Below are 24,460 nucleotides of genomic sequence, written 5' to 3'. Positions count from 1 at the left end.
AAAAAAAAAAAAAAAAAAATAAAAAAAAAATACGAGGAAAAAGAACGGCATATCGGTGGGATATACGTTTCGAAAACGAAAAAGTGATAAATCTGGAAATGTGGAATGACAGAACACATATATCTTCGTTGGGTGGAACTAGCGAATCCCTATATGCCGTACTAATCCTTTTCCGATACTGAAAAAATGATAAATCTCGGATGTAAAACCACGAACGTAGGATATCGATTTTGTATACAGGACGATCCATAAGTGAGCCATAAGAAGTTTAACGTTTAAGCCCTGGTTCGCGTCTGGTATAAACGATGTATTTGTTTAACGGACAATCCTTGATTCTCGGACAACATAAAACAGAACTGTTTTTCTTTAACCTGTTAACCCGTGGTTAAAATAAAGGGACAGGTGATAAGTGGAGCAAGAGTTTCGAGATAGAAAATTGTCCTTTTTTTCCCCCCCTTTTTTTCCTTTTTAAACAATTGCAATAGAAATTCTCTCTCTCTCTACTTCATCTATGATTAATTTTAACCGTTTCAAATTAACAATCGATGATGCATCTACAATAATCACACGGTATAATTATTATGAAATAAAGTGTAATAATTATTTAATCGAAAAATTTTTGTTAAAGATTCCAAAAAAATTGTTTGAAACGAAGTTAATAACGTAAATAATTCCTATAATGTTTAAAATCTCTTTGAATACTTAACAAATATCCTTTTAATCGAATTATCGAAGTATCGAGAAATCTCGAAAAAACAAAAGATCAATTTTTTAAATTGCCACAGATTTTTACAAAAATTAGAAACAAAAGAGAAAACCCAGATTTAATCAGATCGCGCGCATCAAATCGTTAAATTTCATTGCTGGATATACTTCATAAATTCACGTTCATCCGTAACGTCATGATATTAATTCGACTGAAAGCTTTCCGTAAATAATGTAATTGATTGATGTATCGTCGCGTCGAGCGAGATAAGTTTATTACGAAACGTTCGCGACAACGTGGGTCGAGCAAATAATTTCTCTCTCGCGAAACAATGCAAATGTTTATAAATGTAATTTCGCTCGAATCCGCCCTGTTTAGTCCTCTACCTATTTGTGATCGGCGTGGTAGGTAGCCGAGGGATCATTTTTAGGCTTTCAGAGACTTCAACGCGTGATCGTTCCATACTATAGACGCGCTATAGTCATCGAGAGTCTAGATACTTATGGATATATATTGGTTAACGGGCAAGTGAACAAACGTTGTAATTATATGAAACGTCTTCATTATTTTCAAATGATGATGGAATAAAATAATATCGTGTGTTTCGAGTTCTTTTTGTTTTTATTATTAGAAGATTCTTCGATTTAAATTCTTCTTTTATTTGGAATAATTTTAATTTAAAAAACGTGCACATACACGCGTCCCTGAAAAATTGATAAGATGAAATTTTGTGCACGTGCATTATATATAAAGTATCGTTTTATAATAAATATATTTTAAATTTTGGAAAAAATTTTGTAATATTTTATAGCTTTTTAATTTCTTATATCATATAAATAGAACCTCTTATTACGAGGATGTGAAAGGCAATAAATTTTTATATATAAAGTAGGCTATTTTCGTAAGAAATAATCGTTTCTCCCTCCCTTCCGAGAATTGCGAAAGAATCTTCCATATCTTATTTCTTTCGAGCATTTAACAATAAGAGGGGAATATATTCCTGTTATCTACCAGCTGACATCGAAGAAAGCACAAAGTAAGAATGTAATACGCGCGACACAAGATCGTAACACAGAGCGGCAAACGAGCAAAGTTCGCTACGAAAGACTGTTTCGCTAGTGTATCAAACGGAACAATCTTCATAGTTTGATTTTCCTTAACAATAAAAGTTCGATTCTTCCTTTTTCATTTATAAAAATTATTAAAACGTATTTTATATTATTTTTTTTTTCCTTTTCTTCTTTTTTAATTTTAAAAAATAAAACATCGTAAAGTTTAGTATAATAAATCTATCCCGAATTTTATTCCTTTTCAACAATTTTAAAAATAAAATCTTCGTTAAATTTCTAATAAATTTCTTTCGAATAATTAATCCAACTTATTAAACGACAATTGTTTCGTTTCTCCAACAACTTTTAATCGTTTCGAGCAATTTTATATATAGTTGAGAATAATAAATAATTAGAAAGTTTTCTGGAAAATTTCTTTCAACTTTCTCCTTTCACCCCCCGTTTTGCTAATTACACCTTGATCATTAGCTTTAAGCTCCCGATCCCCGTGTTTCCTTATTTTTAATTTCTTTTCCCCGCTGCTTACTCTCTCCCCTCTTATCTTTTTTTCGTTTATCAAGGCGCCAGCGAGATGCCCGGAATATTAAACCTCGCCTTGCTTCTCGAGAAAGAAGTTCGGCCGGCAGATCCATCGCAAATCCTTTTCCTTTTCCTTCTTCTATTTTCATATTTTCTCCCTATTTAATATAAAATTATAATATCGATATTCGAAATATCGATGACGAAATATTATTCAAATTCAAATTATTTTTATCGAACAACTTCAATCTCCTCCTAAAACAGATATCGTAACTATTTATTTAAATAAAGTATATAATATAATAAAGTATATAATAAAGTATATAATTATTTAAATAAAGTATATAATAAAATCCTTCTATATTAACAAAACGTATTTACTTTCAATTACACCAATCGTCCTATTAATTAAATTACAAAATTTCGAAAATGAATAAAATTAACTATGATTCACTGTGACAGATAAAAATATCTATCCAACGATCGCCGCGACTCTATATCTACCTACTCGAAACCTAATATCCCCTCTTTCCAGCTCGATCTCGAAACCAAAATATCCTCCTCCCGTCCAACCTCGACCATATATACAATCCCGTACAACGCCTATCCGGCGCAATCGATGCCTCTGAATCAGCGACTCGGGGGTATATATTGTCGTAATATTTCGGGCAAACTTGCCGCCTTGCCCCGTTACATCCGTTTGCAATCTCGCCCCCTCTCCTCCCCCCCCCCCTCGAAGATGGCATATACGCGGAGGTGAATCGCCTCTTGCCGAGGAAATCCGAGGTAATTGAATGCTAACCCCCTCTCCCCGCCCTCCCCTCTCCTCCCTCCCGTATCCGCTCGTCCACCCCCTCCCCCTCCCCCTCCCCCTCCCGTATCATCCGCGGACCGGGTTGGATACGCGCGGGAGGGAGGGGGTGGCGTAGAGGGAAAGCGTGTGCTCATCCCCGTGGCCATCACTCACCGACGCAGACTTGTAGCTTTCAATAAAAATGTAAATATGGCGGCGTAGAACGAGCCAATGACAGCGCTACATCGACGTCGTGCCGCGACATATATATATATATCTATACACGTGCACGCACACAAAGCGTAGAGGGAGGAGGAGAGGAGTGGTGGAAAGGGAAAGGGAGAGAGGGAATGAGAGGGAGGGTGAGAGAAAGGAAGAAAGAGAGGCGAGATGCGAAAGGGGGTGGCGGAGGTTTCGAAGGAACACAACGGTTGAAGGCCGAAGGGGGCGAGGGTCGAAGATGGGGAAGCGGAGGAGCGAAGAAAAGCGGGGCAACCCGTTTCGCACGAGGCTTCTCGAGGCATCCTCCCGATGCCAGAAACAGAGTTTCTTCTCTCTAACTCTTCTTCTACACGAGTACTACGAGATGTAGACCGAGAGGCGGGAGTAAAAGTGGAGGAGATGGTGCAGAAGGAAGAAAGGGAGAGGAGAGGAGAGGAGAGGAGAGATTGGTGTAGAAGGATACGGGAGAGATAGGTAATAGAAGTTTTCAAGGGGTGGGGGAGAAGAGGAGGAGGAGGAGATAGAGGGCGAGGGTGGAAAAGATGGAGAGGAGGAATAGAGAGAGAGAGAGGCGCATAGTGGATGAAAAAAGAGGGTTGGAAGGGAACGAGAAGTGACGGTTAGCTGTCGTGAACCGAGGCTTTCGACGTTTCTCCTTGTCCCTCTTAACCGTGTTTCATACGGTTTGGACGGAGAAGGAAGGAAGTGGGGTGGGGGAGAGACACAGAAGGGAGAGAATGACGCAGGTGCCGCAAAGCTTGACACGTCTCCGGCTGTTTTGTCACCTTCTTTTATCCTTCGAACTTTTTACAAGCTGCCTCGTTAGAAGCTTGCTCGCGGCGTTGATGGAGTAAGCCGGCGGCGGACAAATGCGTTTTAAAATTACGCCCTCCCCTGGCGGAGGGAGGGTGCGAGAATGGAGAACGGAGGAAAGCTGACGCCCCACCCAAAGGCGAATCCTCGCGATGATACCCGGGGGCTCTTTGCTGGATTACGAATCGGATCTGGACACGTTTTTTTTAATTTTATACTTTTTTTGCCTTTCGACCCTGCTCTTTTGTTTGCGCGCGTTATTACGTTACATTCTCTAAACTAAAATTATCGGCTAATATCGTTACGTCACGATTTACGAGGACAAGGATTTTAATACCGATCTTGTTTTGGAATAAATGGAGATTTTTGTAATACGTATAATAGTAATATTAATATTCTCAGTTTCGGCTTGTTCTTAGTATTCTGAATTCTAAAATAATTTCAGTACCGTCATATTTCTTTACATACCATTTCCCTTAAATGGTTCCGTGTTATATAACACCGAACCATTTATCCTGCGATTCGTGCCATTAATAATCGCAATTTCAATGCGTGATTTACAACCCTTAATACGCCGGAATTAACGACATATATAATAAAATCGAACGATTTCAATGTATTCCAAATTAGAGCAGCAAAAAAGGAAGTGACGAAAAATATCGAATTTGTCGTCGAGAGAAAAGTGGGAGGGGGAAAAATAAAAAAAAAAAAGAAAATAACAGGAAGAATGAAATAGTTATTTCGACGAGTATCCTCTGTCGAGAGGGATCGAGATCGAAGCAACAAAAAGTCTGTTGGTCATTAAAACGGATGATTTTTCGAGGTTGTAATCCCCGCTTAAACGTTTAAGCCGACAAGGAAATATTAAACGATGGCGGCCGTTAAAAACAGCAGCAGCAGTTTAAGTTGATTTTACTTTTTATCGCAAACCCCCGCCGTCCGTTCCATCATTCACGGATTAATATCGGGCCCGGCTCGAAAACGCTTCAACTGTTATGAATTTTTATTAACCCATCTACATCTGTTACTCATAATTAGCCGGGCGCACGCTTAAATCATTTGGACGTTTTTATCGGAGATTAGCGTAAACTTTATTAAAAGCATCGAGCAAACGCCACATTCTAGAGCGATATTCCAATGTCTAATTTCTCCATTTTTCCCCCAATTTCTATCTTGTTTTTCTCCATATCTTTTTCTTTTCACGATTATTTCCTAAGAAATCGAAAATATTTGAACGTTAAATGGAAGAGAAATTGTTGGACCTAGAGAGACAATTTTCTTGGGAATATCATCTATTGTTTTGATTGGAAGCAATTTTCTTTAAAAGATAAAGATCGATCAATTGAAGAAGTACATATTAAATTCGTTCTTTAATAGAAAATAATTAGAATTGGGAAAATTACGAATAGCATTTAGAAAAAGAGATTTTTCGTTAAAAAATTCCACGTTATTTTCAACCAATTTGCAATTTTTCTTTCAAATCGTCCAAATGTAATCGAAACGTAATCGTTAAAAGAAAATTCGTGACAATCAACCGACCCCTTAAACTACGAAAAAAAACAATCTAAAGAAAATGAAGGGGAAGAGGAGGAAGCCAAAGCACAATATTTCTTTTCAAAACACACAGCGATACGAAAATCGTCACGCGTGATCAACGATCTTCGATTTTGTGAAATTAGAACGAAATGATCTAAACGATCAACACGTTACATCTCCTAATCGACCCTTTTAAATCATCCAAAGAAAACAGGGAATTAAAGGAGAAGAAATCAACGCGAGGAAACACAACTCTCGTTCGTTAAAATCTAACACCGTTATCCACCCCGCAATCGGATCTCCCCCTCCCCTCCGAATCTTTTCACCCAATCCCAGCACAAACTCGTCGAATCGAGGCACGAGAACGTGACACGTCTCATTCTAACGACCCTTTAATCGCTTGGAAAAGCACCCCTAAAAGCGAGAAGAAGCCATCTCCTCTTACCTTGACCTGCGATTCCGACATGCCGAGGGCGTAGGCCAATTTAGCGCGTTCCGGCCCCGCTAGGTACTTGGTCTGCTCGAACGTTTTCTCGAGGGCGAAGATTTGCTGTCCGCTGAACGTCGGCCTCGTGTGCTTCTTCTTGCCGCCCTCGTGCTCGCCGGTTCCGCCGGATCCTGTCATCGTCTGCTGACAGCCCAGCTGTTGCGACACTGTAACATCGATATCGTTTCCAGGGAATTCTCCTCGTCGCTCTAATAACACGGATCCCTTTCCAGGAGCCGTTATTTCTATTCATCCGATGGTATGGATAGGGAAGGGGGAGAAAAAAGGAAAGGAAAGAAAAGAGAGAGAAAGAGAAAAAGAAAAGATGTCGGCCACTCGGCGCATCCGGCGCACAGTGAGGAGTGGTGGATCGAGATCTTTGTGGATTGTTTGGGAGGAAAACCGAACGGTGATTCTTCTCAGATTGGGTGGGTATGAAGTTGAGGGTAGGGGGAGGAAAATGGGGGTTAAATATTTCAGAGATCGGTGAATAATTTTGGATAAAGTAGACATTATAATATTTGTTCGAGATTTTGAGAGATTTTGAGAGATTTTGAGAGATTTTGAGATATCGTGGATTTGAAATTTTGAGAGATAAAAATGTTACGATTACGTATTATATTTTGAGAAATTTATAATAGTGAGTATTTTTGGATTGTGGAAAAATTTTGAAAAATTATCTTTTTGATTTGGTGTTTTGGAATTTTGTGAAATTCTAATCTAAAAAAATGATTAATTACTGACCGTCAATAGTTTAAATTTTTCACATTATCTCAATGTATTATATAAACGATTAATGTTGAATGTTATTAAAATGTGGTGGTTGAATACCGACATTATCGCAAAACTTATCAAACCAATCGGAGTTGCGGTCACTTTTATCAAGCAATTAATCTTCATCAATTTTGCGTCATTCTTCTTGCCATCGGCCAACGCGTTTCGTGCCGACGATTTACATAGGCTATCGATAATTGCGTCATAAATTTACATCTCGTTACACGCCAAAAATGTTCTGTACGACACATCTATTGAAAACCATCCAATTATTCTACGATAACACACCATGATTCCAAATAGTCTACCTTTCGTGGTAGATTCATATTCAACCAGTCACTTTATTCACATCGTCAACCTAAAAAACTTTATTTTTAATACAATTCTAATCATAGAAACATGTATATACAGATACTTTAATGATTGAATTGAAAATTTGGAAAATAATAATAAAAATTTAATTAGTTTAGTTAGTTAGTCTTGAAAAAAATCCATAATTAATCTATTACAAATTAATATACAATAGTTTCTTTTGAAGAAAGATAATTTTCCCAAACTATTATATATTAAAAATGAATTTAAATCGCGAACCTAAGAAAAATATGCCAATTCGAATTCTCAACATTGTGAAATTTCATCAACCAAAAAAATCATGAAGATACAAATTAACCCTCTCAATTTCACCCTCTTAAAGATACCATTTTTTTTATTTAAATATTTTTACTATTTTTTCCATTTTTATCTATCCCTAACTTATCCAATATTCTTATCTAAACATCGGGACACGCCGAAAAAGGAAAGAAAGACTGAGATCACAGTTTAATTTGACGGAATCACGCGTTCAAGGGTTAAACACTTGTGCGATAGACCGCAATCATGGCGTCTCGGCGGGTGGCGGCACGTGGCTGCCACGTGGCTTCCTCGTTCCGCAAATAAGCGGACATTGTTATCGTTATCCTTGCCTCCACGACTGATCCCCTTTCGTCCTGTAGGGATACAAGATCCTACGTAAGAGATAGCATCGTTGAATGGCACGGCGCGTGACAGGGGGTGAGATTATCGCGGCGAAAACACGTTCACGGACGATCTATCGCGGGAAAAACCGTGATTAACGCGTGCCTCTTGGTTGCTGTTGGGAGCTAACGGTCTGGAAAATCGCGCGGAGATTTCCTTCATATCTCGATATAAGATAAAATCCTTCGATCGAAAGATTTTGCTGATTTGAAGATTAATTGCTCGAAGATTTTTATTTAGAATTTTCCAAGAGTTTGATATTCGTGAGCGAAATATGTCCAATTAACTCCGAAGGAGATAGATTTTTTCAGTATAATATATATATATATATAAGGATTTATTGAGATTGCAACTAATATCATTATATTCCAGCTTAATCACACTTCCATCTACCACTTTCATCATCTTCCCTCAAAAATACCAAAATACGAATCCATCGACAGCAATGATAAAATGCTTTCCTCCATCGGAACTTGGACCGAACAATCATCACAGATTTGCCGCAACACCACCCTCGACGTAAGGTAAGATCAATCTTGCTCGAGAGAGTTGACAGGGGGTGACGATGGGAAAGGCTGGCACGCATAAATTTCCGCAAAAAGCTTGGACTTATACAATTATACGAAGCGAGTCGAGTTGAGCAGCAGTTTCTAAGTAGACGAATAGGGGATATCGCGTGAAACGCGTAGCGTCGATCGCTGGCTAGAGGGTGGAGCAGTGCGGTAAGCAGCTCATTAGAACCCTCCCCGCCGACTGGCCATTATTGCCTCGTTCCGTATTCCGTTACAAATTGCTTTATTAAATTAAAGTCCCACAACCCATACCGTTGTGACGACCCCACGCCTCCCCTTTCTCCCTTTTCAACCCCCTCCTCCCAACATCCGCCTCGTATCATCCCCCTTCGGCCCATGTGCCGCCGCGAGTAAACGCGTCTGACCGCGTGCTGCCTTTGCCTCCTCCTGCCTTTGCCCTTCTTAATTACCATACCACCAATTTTAGTCGACATTCCCTTCTCAATATCTCTGTCTTCTTCAATTGTTTCCGTATCTCCGCTCGTTTTCTTATACGATAGAATTTGTTGTAAATTATTTTATATTCGGTATTTTGATTTTTTTTTTTTTTTTTATCATATAAGTAGTAGGAAGAAGAAGAAGAATTTTTTAAATTCATTCTATCGTTTCTTTCAGTATTTACTCTCGATTGTTTTATATATAATAATAATGATGAATAAGTGCGAATGGTGGTTTGACACAGTGAATAATAATTTATGTATAATAATATTAATTCATTTTACTTGAGATCAATCCTTGATTCACTTTTTTTATGTATTAGATGTACGATTGTATCATCTTCCGAACATGCTTCTCGTACCATTCTCGTTGTTAAAATGTTTCCTATATGTAAAAGCTCTAAAAATAAAATATTACAATTTCCTAAATAAAATGATGAACGGCAAATAAAAAAAAGGGGGAGCTCAATTTACCAGCGAAACAAATTCACCAGCGTTTAATTTCACATCCCCGTTTCGATCATCCATCGAAATCATCTTTCCTTTCACCTTCGAAATCCATCTCACCCCATCCATCCCCGCCCCTTCTCGAATCCCCCTCTCCCCAAAATACCCCTCCCCTCCCCCCGTAACACCTCTCACCCCATCAATGCCAACCAATTTCGAAGGTCCAGGTATTTAATAAAAAGATAAAACCGTTCCCGTGGATCGCATAAACCATGTCCCGCGACGATCGTTCAAGGACCGCCGCCACCACCACCACCACCACCACCACCACCACCTTGCGCAACCGATCGACCTAACCAGCCAGGAATATAAAGCACTGGAGTAGTATCGACACGATCCACCATATTCCCGCTCGTAACTCAACTTAGAGAAGAGAAACAAAGAGGGGGGGAGAGAAGAGGAGAGGAGAGGAGGAATGATAGAAAAGGCGGGATAACGGGGGGAGGGGGGGGAGGAAAGGCGCAGTTAAAATATTGCCGAGAGTTATTCACGTGAGCGAGGAAAGGGAGAGGCCTCGCAGGGATACGAGGGTTGATATTGAATACGATATTCCGGATACGCCGAGGCGGATGTATCCCTCTTATATTCGTTCGAGAGTGACATCCGTGGCCGAGACGACACGTTCCAACAACGCACGGCGCGGTTCCTCTCTCCACGTCCACGCCCATCCACGCGTACGTTCCTGCGTACTTACATCCTATCTCGTCACCCTTCCTGCTACTGCCCCCCCTTTCTCCCCTTTCGCTCCTCCTTTCGATGGGTTAAGTGGCCTGCACACTGGTTCTAGGGTACCACTCCCTCTTTCGTGGACGAGAATCTGTGATATCGATGTAGTCGGGTTGCAAGTTGGGGAAGGTGGGAAAAATTGAGGTGAAAATTGAGGTTTTCTTTTTTCTTCTTCTTCTTTTTTTTTTTTTTTTTTAATACAAGGAAATATATCCGTTTTGACGGATATATTTCGATTTTATAGTTTCTTTTTTTTGCTTGCGATTGATTTATGGTAATTATAGTAGGCGTTCATTATTCACAACGCTAAGCTATATCTTATTCGTAATTATTTTTTAGTTCTTTCATTCTCGTGATGTTAATATCAGGAATAAATTCGAACGAGTTATTCCAAGATAGTGGTATCTTGAAAGCGATTACATAAAATATAATTGTCAAACTTTACCACTTATGTAATAAATTCATGGTATGAACACGTATTTCTTCTTAACTTGTCGTTAAAAGTTTCAAAAATTTTGATTGATCCATTTAAATTTCTTGTATCTTGTTACACGTTAATAAAATGTTAAAATACTTGGACCAGTTTCGAAAATTGTAATATTCCAACGTTGATCTTCGTTAAAAATTACTTTCTATCATTAGCCTCGAAAGGATTGTAAAACTCTGCTGCCAACAAGCGGCATCGATTGTGAACAGATAATACGATATCAGAGATCGGCTCATAATAATTCTCGAAGCGATAAGTGCGATAAGTGTGCAGGGCGCTTAAACTTTGGCTCGGCCTTCTTCTGCCCGTGGAGCGTGTTTCATCCCTCCAAAACAGAAGCGGGTTTTCGGTTTTGGGTGGTGGTGGTGATGGTGGTGGTGTGCCGACACATGTGCCACCGGCGGCGCTTGATGTATGCCCTCGAAAGGGGATGGCTCTCTCTTTCCACCGACCTCGCGTGTTCTTTCACTCCGTATTTCTGATTTTCCTTTTTTTCTCTCTCCTTGCGGCGCCCTTAATCGCTTTTACAAATCGCTGTGGAGAGAGTTTCCCCGAGGTTTCGCGAGTACGGCAACTTTATGGGGTGGTGTTAGGTCTGTTGGCGTGGAATTGTGACACTTTTGGAGACGCTTTTATCGGTACTTCGTAGAGAATGTTTTCGATATAATCGTTGTATCCTCTTACGATATTTGGAAGGTAATCAGTGCTATGCAAATTTTCCTTGGAGATTCGATTTGTTAATTAATTAAGAAATCGATTTATTTTCATTGTAGCCACGAGTATTCTAATTAAGTTAGAATATTGCTCGATGAAACTCTCCAACTCTTCTTGTTTTAAATCCGTGACTCTACGAACGATTAATGAAATATTGAAAAAAATGTGACGCGATAAATTAATAATAACAAAAATAAAAACAAACGATCGTATTTTTATTTCTATTTAAACACGGAAGAAAAATTGTTAAATTTCAAGCATTCGTCGATCTTCGTCTTTTCGCCCCTTTCTTTATAAAAAAAACTTATTTTCTTAGATCCATGAACGGGTATTTAACGTTTCTTCCCCCGACGACACGTGTTTCTTCGCTCCGGTCAACCGATCTCCTCGCCTCAAAAGCAAACACGAGCAGCTGTCAAATCTGTAGTAATATCGGGCGAAACGAAATATCCCGTGGGCAGAGAAGTGCCATCCCTCCCTACCTACCGATCGATGTTTTGAATCCAATCTTTTTTCACTTTCAACCTCCTCCTTTCCTTTTCTCCTCTCCTCCCCCTCCCCCCTTTCTCCTTTCCTCTCTTGTTTTTTCGAGTTTTTTCACAGAGAAGGGCCTCTATTCGGGGACAAATATTATTTCTATTAGTCAAATCATGTACGATAGATTCATACATCTCGTATGAATCGTCGCAAGGGAATACATGTGATCGATTCTTTCCAAACTTTGGGGATTCTTGTGGAACTTTTGTGGAATTATGAAATTAATGGAAAATATTGGGAAATGTTAAAAGAAAGGGTTCATTTGCGTTACTTACTAATGAAAAATAAAAATAAAAATATTTATATTCGTAAGTTTAAGGAAGAGGATGTTCTTCTTCGCAATTATTTAATTTAAAGGAAAAACAATATTTTTTAAACAAATAATAATATTAAAAATTTGAAGGAAAGATTGGTATTTTTTCGTTTGCAAAATATATTATAAGAAAGAAAAGAATCTACTTTTTTTACTCAAAATTAATGTACTCAATAACATAAAAAAATAGGATGCTCTTTTCAAGGAAACCATTTCCACGAGAATTTAAAAAAAAAGAATATTGTTTTTCGCGAAAGACTGGACATATTTCACTTACTCGCAAAGATTAAACTCTTCCACGTTCTTTTCGTTATCTTATTTGCAAAATGTCACGAACAATCTCTGCTCTAATAGATCGGACATACTAAAGAGTGTACACGTGGTGGTACGCGAAATACATCTCGTAGGGAAAGAAAACTCACGTGTGTGCAGTCTTGCTCGCCATCCCAGGGGATCACTGACTAATCCCTGAAGACCTGGCCAATAGACAGCAGGATGCCGTGGCTCCGTTCTTTGTTGAAATTGCCCGATACCTGCATTCAAAGCAAACGTGCCATGAAACTATCCTCTTTCCTTCCTCTTTTCTTTTTCTCGCTCCTCCTCCAATTTATTTCTTCTTTTATCTTTATCTTTTATCCAAATCTTACCATGTTTTAAGATTCATCGAATATTAAATTCTTTTCCAATATTTTTTTTAACGGAGAATATAGCGATATATAGGTTAAGAAGAAATTGAAAATTGAAGGAACGTTAAGGAAATTACGATTGAGCGAGAAGAAAAAAAAATTATACTTTATATAATATAAAACGAGGAATCGTTCAGATATTTTCAGAAATACAGTTTTTATCAATGATTATTTGTTGGGGAAACGTAACAAGAATTTAGAATATTGCGATGATTTATACAGCCGAATGGCGTGACAATATGACAGCAAGAAATTCCAACAGGAAAGTGATGTTATTTGTATCCCCTTCGCAGTTCCCTATATCTTTCAAAGAGATCGTGCCAGCGCCGGAGAACCGCAACCCGACGCGTGTGGCCACGAACAATCCAATCACAAGAGAGAGGTTTCCAACTCTCGCAAAAACTGCTCGACACGATCGAACCCTATCATCGATATTACGAAATTTCTTTACATCCGATTGTAAAATGTTTGAAAATTCACGAATTCTTGTGAAACAATTTTTCACATTCGGATCGCAGAATTTTTTTTCTTTAAATTAATTCATTTCGCGTATAATTAATTATCAAACTCGTGATTCAAGAATATTGATCTTAAAGTATGACAAAGATATTAAATTTCCCTTTCAAGAGATTGAACTTTGAATTTTAATCGATCGCGTTTTCGAATTCTTATTTCCATCCCTCTCGATCAAACGATTCACATCAGATTTATGAAATTCCAACTCACTTATATTGTTGCGTTATCTAATCGTTAATCGTGGCTAGTAATAGTTCGAGGAAAAATCGTATAATTCTATTATTTTCTTCTTCTTTTTTCACTAAAAAATCTTTTCAAACTCTCTCTCTCTCTCTCTCTCTCTCTCTCTCTATCTCGTATCCATCAATAAAACGTTATTTCCGTTTTTAGTGTTCTACCTAAGCGATGTTGCTCCTCGGCCAAGAAACGAGCATTGGAAACGCAACGCGCGAGATACGATCGTTATTACTTTTGTCCGTTCGGATCAAATAAAATTTATTGGATCGTAAAAATGGGGGCGCTGGTGCATGCTCATCAACAAAAATATTCGAGATCGGTGTCGTAACACGGTTGGATCGCTTCTGAAAAACGGTGAATTCATTTTTAATCGAACCTCCAACGGAGATTTTTACGGCGACTAGATGTTTTTTTGAAAAAAATTCTATGGAATTAATCGATGATTGACTGAGTTGTGTCAATTTATGATATGTGTTTATGGTTAAGTTACAAAGTTTTGAAGAGTTGGCCGTCGAAAGAGCACGAGAGATTCGAATATTATTTTTGATTTGAAATATAAAAATTTTAAATATCGAGTACTACTAACTTTTAAATTCTCGAATCATTAAATATTCAAAACTTTTATATTTTCAAACCGTGACAAATTTTCCAAACGTTTGAATTTCACGAATATTCAAAGATCCAAGCTTTTCCATTCGTCTCGACTATTTCAAAGACCTAACGTTTCCCACCATTCAAAGCGATGAATATTCAAACTTTCAAATTCTGAACCATTTCCCGAATCGCAAAAATTTTCAAACGATCGGTAAAAAGTAATATTCAACAACTAGGGAGAGAATATTACTTTGTTTTAACTCTAAACTTCTAAAAATCTATCTGTTTTCAATGGAATATTACAAATAAAATGATTACAAATTTTTCGAATAATCAGCAGTCTGAGAGTACGTATTTTAATCACATTTAACTCTAATCATTAACGACACCTACTTAATATCATTTTGAATATTCCACAATTCGAACATCATTGGAAAACGCGAATTTAAACGCATAATTCATTCCATATTCAAATCGTCCATAATTATCATTATCAATTCGAAACAATTGAAATTTCAATATATATACACGTATAATCAACGTTCCACGATATTCCAAGGTATTCAAATACATCCACCATATTGGACGACCAATACCAACTATGTACGAACGATTCGAAGCTTCAGAAATCAATGATAGACGCAAAAGCAGGCGTGAATGGAAAATAGGAAGCGAAATTCCCCCCTCCAAATTTGCCAATTACGATCGAAAACAGGAAACGATGTTCGAGCAAACGGAAAATTAAACGCGTCGTGTTCCGGTTCCGCGTGAAACGGCGGTGAATTATCGTGAAAGCAGATGCAGCAGCCACGCCGAGAGGTGGCTGAATGAACGCACGGGGACGCGTATCGAACCTGCGCATTCCGTATTGCGCGACATGCATTGCTCGCCTATTTTACTCGGGGGCGGGATATATACATACATGTTTATACAGCGTGCTCGATGAAAAGCGTACTAGCGACATTTTCTATCCTCTATCGGTGGGGAAAATTATTCGAATCGGAGGTGAGCGTCCGTTAACCCTTGGTGTATATATATATATATATATATATATATATATATTTATACGTATAAATTGGAATTTTGTTTGATTATGAGAAATTGAGATACGATACCGTATTTTTGGTAATTATCGACAGAGCGAGGGGATTAATTAGCAATGAATACGTGTAACGTGTGTAGGAATTTATGATTGATTGGATTTGTTAACGATTGTAATAAAATTTAATTCAACAGTGTGATCTCATTTTTGCAAGGGATTCTCGAATATCGAGGATAGTTTATTTTTGAGATAGTTTTAATAATTGATAATTGTTTTTTCGAGAAATTATAATTTTGAATATTTTCGAATAATTACAACGTAATTGGCTTCCCTTTTTGGATCACAATGATACGGTTTATCATTGCAGCTATTTCGAATCAAAATCTCTAGCCAACTTGGCTACCGTCGTCAGGTGGTTAACCTAAAATACGCTAACTTTGGTTCGTGTGAGTATACGCGTTTATCCGATTTGGTTGGGCAAGTTTGAGACTTAAAGTCGACCTCGATCTCTACAAAACCGGAAGATAATCAAATAAAATAATTCTTAATTGAAGCAAATAGGAATGTAAATATTTATTTATTTATATTATTTTTTATTTTAATTAGTTTTGAAAATAAAATATATAATACTATAAGAGTACTATATGATGAAAGGTAATATTTTTGAGAATGTATGAATATACTTTTTTATTAAAATTATCAACAATATAAATATTTATTCTTCCTTCAATTCTATTCCTCTCAACTTATCGTTACTCGAACTTATATACAGGTGGAATTTAATATGGAAACAAATAGAAAATGAAAATTTTAACCGCGAGTCCGAGTGATTATACTCCTCCCTGTTGCTCTTATTTCGCCATTTTAACGATGTTGTATCGCAGAACGTGAGAATCGAGGGTGTTTCACGCCACTGAAGGGTTCATCGAGCCTGGTACGTCCATTATTAATGATATTGCGACACTCACACACATAAAGTATAATGCCATAAATTTAAAAGCACGGCCATCAAGAGCAGCATAGAAATACTAAACACATTTTATGAACGAGGAGGGCACGTGACCGGGGTTCATGGGTTCATGAATTAGGCTCGTGATGCCAGGAATAAGGTCGGATTTTAAGAGCCATCGAGTTTCTGCATTCAAAATTATTGGAGAATCTCGTCATTGGATAATTTATGGGAATAAAGTAGATATCCGAGACGAAGATAAATAATTCAATTTTTAACATCTTGCTCAATTGGATTTTTACATATTTTTCTTCGAAATCATAAATCGTTGTTGAATGTTACAACAACGGGGATTTTAAATAAATAATTGTTATTCTTTAAAGAAAATTGTTTCACATTTATATTTCGTGATCAGATATTATTATTCTTTCAAAAAATAATTAAAAAAATATCATTGAACATAACAAAAAAAAAAAAAAAGAAGTAAAAAAAGAAAAGGACGATCCCCAACGATAAATTATTAATTTTAATATTTTCATTTCTATTTAACATTTTCGTTATCATAATTAATTTTCAAAAAAACGTAAATTAAGGGAAGATAAGAGAGAAGAAGATCGAGAGATCTTAAACAACGTTCGCGCGTGCGAAACGTGGCCTTTTTTTAAAACTATAGCCGGTTCCATTATGGCGAATTATGAGAACGATTCCTGGAGATATTTGAACGTCCGCCACAGGCAGAAGTAGCACAGCAGCGGATATAAATCGCGAAAGATTCTTTGGGGACCCCACGGTTGCTTTTACGGGTGCCACGCCATGGATTTCTTCTTTTATTGAAAGGAAAACAATTTTATAGTGTCTACAGTGTTGCTCAACCGCGTTGCCTAGTATCGTCGTTGTTGCAAAAAACTCGATTTACGACATATTACTTCTAAAATGTAAATTATCATACAGAAAATTTTCCATATACAAATAAAAAACTATGTTATTTTCGTGTGTATTCATTTTCATAAATTCTTTTTAAAAGTTTAGATATATGTCTAATAAAAGTGGTTATATAATTTGAGAAAACGGTGAAAAATTAAAATTCCTCGATACATAAATATACGTGATTTTAATACAAAAATTTTCAACGCGTTGAAATATACGAATTTTTCATATAAAACTCTTGAAATTTTTAATTTCATAGTAAACAAATTATTATTCCCGAATTGACATTTTACCGATAAAAAAATGTAAAACGAAAATTTCAATAAATTTATGATGGCGTTCGTCAGCCATCGTGAATAATGATATCCGATCATTTGGAAAATTATTCGAAATTCACTTTCATTTCGTCTACGTAATAACGGGACACGGACGCAGCCGTAAATAATTGGCGCTTTAATCATTTTAAATGCACGGATAATCCGGGATCAAGTTCAAGATAGAGCCCCTGGACAGATACAGATTATTGCTCGTGCACAGGGTAGAGAGCGGTATTTGCGCAAGAACACGTTTAATTTCAACTAAAACAATTTAAAACGAATATTCTTAATAAGAAAGGAAATGAAAATTAACAACCGAATGTTTCGTTTTAAATTTACATTCGAACGAATGCATAGAAAAGAAAAACTGATTCACTGAAAAATCGGGATTCGAATCAAAATTAGTTTAAAAAAAAAAAAAAAAAAATTTAGCACATGTATTTAAATGCTTTTCGATAAACGAAGTAAAGCAAAATAAATCAAAGAGAAATCAAAACAATTGTATTTCGATTCGAGAAATTTGACATTAAAGAATTCTATTCCTGTTTACATTTTAATATATAATCTTGATATCGATCAAGATTAAAAGAGATATGAACCAGCGACAAAACATGAAATTTTAAACAGAAAATCGAGAAATTGAAAAAGAATTTCGAGCTTTATGTTAAACGAATCTATACGTTTTTATTTGAATTTAAAATCAAAGAAAATTTACTATGGATATTCAATTCCTATAAAACCTAATAATACAACGTTAAGGATATAAATAAATATAAAAGAGACATCTTGTTATAAATAATACGTCAAAGAATGTACAGTAATTTCTTTTAAATAATATTAATCCTCGTTTTCAAAAAAAACAGGAACGCGTATCTTAGTTATATAAGTATCAATATACTAATTCATATCTTGGAAATTTTATTTCGTCCATTTATTACCGAATTGTTGTATTCATTTATAAATATTGTTATTTTGTACAGATTGCAATTTAAAGTAAAAGAAACTCGTAAGAGAAAGAAATTTTGAGAATCTAAATAAAATAAGATTATTATTGGCAATAATAATAATTGCAAGGATCGATCAAAATTTAAGTCGAATGAAATATCGTATTAAATCTCTAATATTACATGCGGACGGGGATCATTTTTATTCTTCGATTGTCGACACGATCGATCATACCCATCGGTCAAATTATAAATCTGTAACTGCTGACGTTTTTCATTTTATTGAAATTAATTCCTACGAAATTAATATCCGCGAAAGCAATGTATAAATTGGAATAAAAATCGTGTAAAATGAATTCTGTGTGTTCTTTCGATCAAATTTTTTTACAAATTATTGTCGCCAATGAAAACTACTTAATCACCGATTTTTATCGTGATATAAAAATTATATCTATAGTTCACCAGGCTTTCATTTAACTATAATTTACTTTAACTTATATAAATCCACGTATTTACTTATCTATTTACTTACTTTTCTGAACAATTTTATAGATATTGAAGAATAAATTTGTAATTTTGAACAAAAATTTAATAAAATTTAATAAAAGGGAAAATACTAAAAATGTAATTTAACTATTGAAAAATTGATTTTCTATGATTGTAATTAAAAAATTGATGTTTGTTTCTTCGTTTAATTATAGAGATACAACAAAACAACAAGAAAAAATATATGAGAACGAAGACTATAAATTCTAATCTAATTTATTCCGAAACTACTATTTATAATTTTGAAAAATATACGTAATCCTTTTTTTTCTTCTTTATAGGCCGACAATCTTTATAAATTTATAATAAAATGTGACAGTGATTCACAGAATTAATCATCTATAAATTCCTCTCTATTTATTTTGTGTTTGAAAGCTAAACACGTAATCCAATTTTAAAATAAATATAAATATATCATATATCTTATCACTCTTATCTTCTAATTATAATTCTTTAATCGCATTCCTGTAATTTTCATAAGCGACAAAAATATTTCTACAATCTTACATTTTAACACACCTCTTCATATTAAAGTATCTTCCACGAATCTAATTTTCATTTTATAATTTTTATCAATCAATCCTACAAATATTTCAAATACTTTTAAATCCTATAAGAAGCAATGAAAATATTTTTATTCTGTACAAAATCTTTTTATCTGTATATTCTTTAAACAGTTATCTTTTTCCATACTGTACACTGTACATTCTCTGAATACTAATTATCAAAATGTCCTCCACATTCGTAACCCTTTATATACAATCCTTATCAATCACTTCTAAACCTTCCAAATTCCAACTTTTAAATCTCAACAAATAACAACGCTATTTTTACAATTCTATCCTTCTATATTATACACTTGCACATCTTTAAACCCTAATCCCTTCAACGTTCCACCTAATCAATTAGCCCTATATCTTACAAACGAGAAAACTATTTTTACAATGCTGTTTTTCTGTTTTATATACGTGCAACCCATTCCAATTTTTCTTCCACATCTTAATGAAATCCAACCAATAAAACTATTCTCACAATTCTATCTTCCCATTTTGTGCATCTATATTTATTTCTATTATATTCTTCATTTTCATTTGATAGAATCTTATATGTAGATATTTTTCTCATTCTCCAAATGCTCTACTCTCACATTAATTAATTAAATCCTCTAATTTAAAAATACAAGTAACTAGTTCCATTTTTCTAAATTATACATCTTTATCTTTACCCTTACTTCTCAAATACACTCTATATTAATTAACTCCCTAACTTAAAAATACAAATAATTATTCCATTTTATACCCTTAATTTTAAACTTCCAATCTTCCCTCTCTCAACATCTCTTTATCCCAACCCCCTCCAACCACCTAAACCTACACCTAAACCAATTCTTCAAATTCCCCAAACCTGTACCTCCATAAAAATCCGAATAATTATTCCATCACTTTCTAAACATCCATTCTTGATCCCACCCCCTCAACCCCTCCTTCCAACCCTCGATCCTTCATCCTAAATCCTTCTAAAAAGAAAAAAGAAAAAAGGGAGGGAAATAAAAATAAAAGATACGAACCCGACGAAGCGGTGAATCCCGCGTGCATCCCGTACCGAGGCGCCGTCATGTGCTGCGGATGCGGCGTCGGTTGAAGCGCGGCGTGCGTCGCCGACACGGGTGCCTGAGGATGGGTGGCCGCCGGCCGCGACAATATCGTGTCGATGCCGTGCGGATTGCTCCCGACGGAGGTGATGGAGGTTGCCGGGCTGTGCTTCCCGCTCCCCGTTGGCGACGCCTGCCCCTGCGTGATCGTGGACAAGGGGACGCTGATCCTCGGCAACTGTATGCCCCCTGTCTGTTGCTGCTGTTGATGATGATGATGGTGGTGGGCCTGTTGCTGCTGCTGTTGCTGCTGCTGTTGGTGTTGGTGCTGTTGGTGCTGTTGATGCTGCTGATGGTGGCTCCTCTCCGCCATCGAGTGCAACGCCGCGAGAGGCTGGCTGGCCAGCATGCTGCCCCCGGCAGCGCTCAGGTTCAAGAATTGGAGGACGTGGGGGGCGGCCGCCGCGTGGAAATCGTGCAGCCAAGGCGGCCTGGGAGGCGGTGGAGAGTGGCTCGAGGCCGGTGGTGGCGAGCACGAGCCCAGAGAGGAGCCTGCCGACGAACTTCTGTCGCCTTCCAAGTGGCTGTTCCGCCTGTGAGCGTCGCTCAACGACGACATGTTCTCGCCCGGCTGCGCCTCTGGGCTGGATCGCAAGTCCGTGCACGGCTCGCCACCGGTGTCGTTGCAGCTTTTACCACTGTTATTGTTGTTGTTGTTATTGTTGTTGTTGGTGTTGTTGTTGTTGGTCAGAGAACACACCATCTCGCACCACGCATAGTTCGGCAATGAGCGGAAAATTTCGACCGGGATTGAAACCGGGTTGGGGGAGGGGTGCGTCTCGTGGGATTTGAGAAGGATGGATGGATTTTGTTCACTTTCGTTTTGGTCACGCTTTGGTCACTGATGCACACTCGACATGCTCACTCACAACGTTCGATGTTGATTGTATATTATTATTATGTCACTGGCGATCACTTTCTTGGCTTCTTCTGGTACATCCTTGTTTCGAATTCCGTTTAAGTGATCTTTTGGTAATACAAGATTTTATATGGATGGATTTAATTTGTTATTAAATTATCAAGTGTAAAACGTAAAACGTTTCGCCAAAGTTTTATAATTCTTTCCACGATCTTTTGGCGACAACGAAACCTTTCCTTCGATGGAAAGATAACTCTCAAAGTTTAATTCTCACTCACTCGAACTGGTAACTCTATCGACCACCGTGTTGATTCTGATCCATCCTATCTTATCGATCTCCTCGAGCGTCGTAACTTCCTTAAATATCCCCTCTGTAACCTTTTCTTCCTTCCTTCCTCCTATATATCTCTTCCCACCACAACGAGATATACAAGATAATTCAATTCCAAATTTCCTATCACCGACTCCCTTCCTCAAAGTCCGATACAACTCTGGCCAATCTCTTCCACCGCAGCAACGATTCGACAATTCTCATCCTCCAAAGTTCACCAGTTCAAAGTTTTCACAACTCCTCGAAAAAATTTCTCTCGAAATTTGGATTGGACGGCTGCTTTCCGTATAGACGTACAACTTTTACCAATTACACCCCATCCCCTTCAAGGAAAATTGGTCCATTTCTTCCCCCCCCAAAAAAAGACGAATACACCGAATATATATATACCCTACCTAATCACTCTTTCAATGAAGAAGGGAAAAAAAAAAAAATCTCGCCCGAGGACAACACCGTGGACACTGTTACACCAAGAAGCAGGGTGAGACAGCCGAGGGACTCGGCTCGCCAAGTGGTACGCGACTGGGGTGCATCGGGGAGTCACCGTGTCCGCGACGACTTAACTCCTCTCGAGGCATGGTCGTCGAGGAGGGAGGGGGATTCGGGTTAGGTTCGGGTTTGGGTTTCGGGTTCAAGCGGCGCGGCGATAGGTCGATTCCATCCCGTTGCCCCGGCTGCCTCGGTTGTGGATTGGCGTGGAAACGGTGGGTCGGGTGGTGCGTCGAAGGGCGGTTCTGCTTTCGGATTGGCCGGCGTCCGTTCGCCTCTCTGGAAGAAGAGGTGTTCCGGGCGGGGCCTCTCAATCTCGCGTTAGCTTCTTGTTAAGCGTCTTTCATTGTGTGTTTAAATTCGTAATTTATGATCCCGACTGAATAAAACAAGAACTGTGCTGGTTCCGCTTACTGGGTGCCGGTGGCTGGTTGGCTGGCCGGCCAGAGAGCTGGCTTGGCTCGAGCTGTTTGGCTGACTGGCTCCGCTAGTTTGCTCGACAACTGGGCACCTCTGTATGACTATGGTGACACTACCGCCTCGATAACTTCCTTTGCTCCCTTGCTTCCTTCCATCCTGGCTGCGTGTGCACCCTCCCCCCTCCTCTCTCTCTCTCTCTCTCTCTCTCTCTCTTTCTCGTACCTTTCTTCCTCTCGCAGTCAATCCTCCGCAGGACGGTGATCCTCCCTACCGGATCCGTCTCCTGCTCGCTCACCAGCCAGTCAAGTAGACGCGTAGACCGAGCAAATCGAGTTATTTGCTCCCGATGGTCCATTTGGCTTGTTCCAACCCCCCCTCCCCTACGTGTACGTATGGCGATGCACGTGTCAACGAGAATTCGGTTAAATCATTGCCACGGGGATCACGTAACTAACTGCCATCCTTATCCACCCACCACCCTTTTCTCCCACCATCTTTCGATGCCTTATACTGTTCTGGAGCTGCTCGGCTCAGGATCTTGGCCTGGCGTTCGACCAATCTAATGATCGAGCCAACCGAACCTTTCGCTCGTTTTCCAACGGAGGGAGGGAATGAATAATTTATGCAGTTATTCCTCCCCTCTTTGGGGGGGGGAAGGAAGAGAGGAGGAGTCCTCGTCTCGTTGGAAATCGTTGCTCTTGAAAGTATATATAGATGGAGGATCCGTACAACCGCTTCCGGTTTTCGAATCGATGGATAATGGAACGGTGAAGGAGCATCCGTTCCCGAAATGGTGAAATTGTTTTGAACGAGGGAGGATTTCACCGTGGGGAGGGGAGGGGTCGATAGAGATTTGATGTTACTATTGGTATATGTTGCTATCCGATGGTATCCTCCATATTGATTTCGGGGGTGGTTCGTGAGACGAGCTATCGTCGGATGGACTATATTACCGGTAAGTTTATTTCTGAATTTAGGTACGTGGTGGGATGTTTTCGTTGGTAAGAGGAGGGAATGGAGGAGGACTCTTCCCTTTTTGTTTTCCATGTTTTTTTTTTTTAAAAAAAGATCTCTCGTATTTTAATCGTTTCCTTTCCGAGTTGAAGACGAGGGGGATGAGGAATAATAAGGCGTGGATATTTTTCCTTATTGGGACACTCTGGAAGATTAGTTTCGCTCGATTTGCTGCTACATCGATCAAATTTCTTTTCCTATTATTTTGAATAATTTATATAGCTTGTGTCTCTTGGAACCGGTATTAAGTAGACACAGATAGTTTTTAAAAGTTAATAAAAGGAAGAGGAAAATAGAAGGAGAATGAGATCTAGTTAAATGATATTTTTTTCTCTTTCGTTTTGAATAAAAACGCGATAATCTTGGATTCCACGTATATTCCGAAGATAATTTTTTAAAATTAGAAGATTAGAAAATAAAAAAAAAAAAAGAATGAAAATATAATTGAATATTCTTTTTTCTTTTATTTCCTCGTGATATTTTTTGTACGATAAAAAATAAAATGGCAATCGAAGAAAAAATAATAAAAAAGATCTTTTGTAAATCTTTTCGTGTTTAGAAAATAAATTATTTTTAAATCAATATTTTTCTGAAGCTAATTTTTTAATTTTGATTTATTTATTATTACGAATAAGAATTAAAGACAGGGAAATGGGACGCAATTGAAAACGATACGAATCTATTAGGGTCGATTCTTGTAATAATCCTTAT

General features: G+C 37.7%; 1 protein-coding gene across 1 annotated transcript in view; it reads right to left on the bottom strand.

The window, feature by feature from the left end:
• Nucleotides 1-24,116, bottom strand: part of LOC122714637 (homeobox protein Nkx-6.1) — a 36,242-nt gene extending 12,126 nt beyond the window's left edge. Inside the window, exons 1-3 of the mRNA XM_043936140.1 lie at nucleotides 20,553-24,116; nucleotides 12,650-12,760; nucleotides 6,105-6,313 (exon numbers count right to left, since the gene is read on the bottom strand). Coding sequence (XP_043792075.1) covers nucleotides 6,105-6,313; nucleotides 12,650-12,760; nucleotides 20,553-21,339 — 1,107 coding nt within the window. The 5' untranslated portion in view covers nucleotides 21,340-24,116. The remainder of the gene's footprint in view (nucleotides 1-6,104; nucleotides 6,314-12,649; nucleotides 12,761-20,552) is intronic.
• Nucleotides 24,117-24,460: the final 344 nt, after the last annotated feature.

This window comes from Apis laboriosa, unplaced genomic scaffold (assembly GCF_014066325.1).
Source record: "Apis laboriosa isolate Shangri-la unplaced genomic scaffold, ASM1406632v1 scaffold344_cov150, whole genome shotgun sequence".
NCBI classification, from domain to species: Eukaryota; Metazoa; Arthropoda; class Insecta; order Hymenoptera; family Apidae; genus Apis; species Apis laboriosa.
Note: the sequence above shows the minus strand (reverse complement) of the source record. Positions and strands in the feature narration are given on the sequence as shown.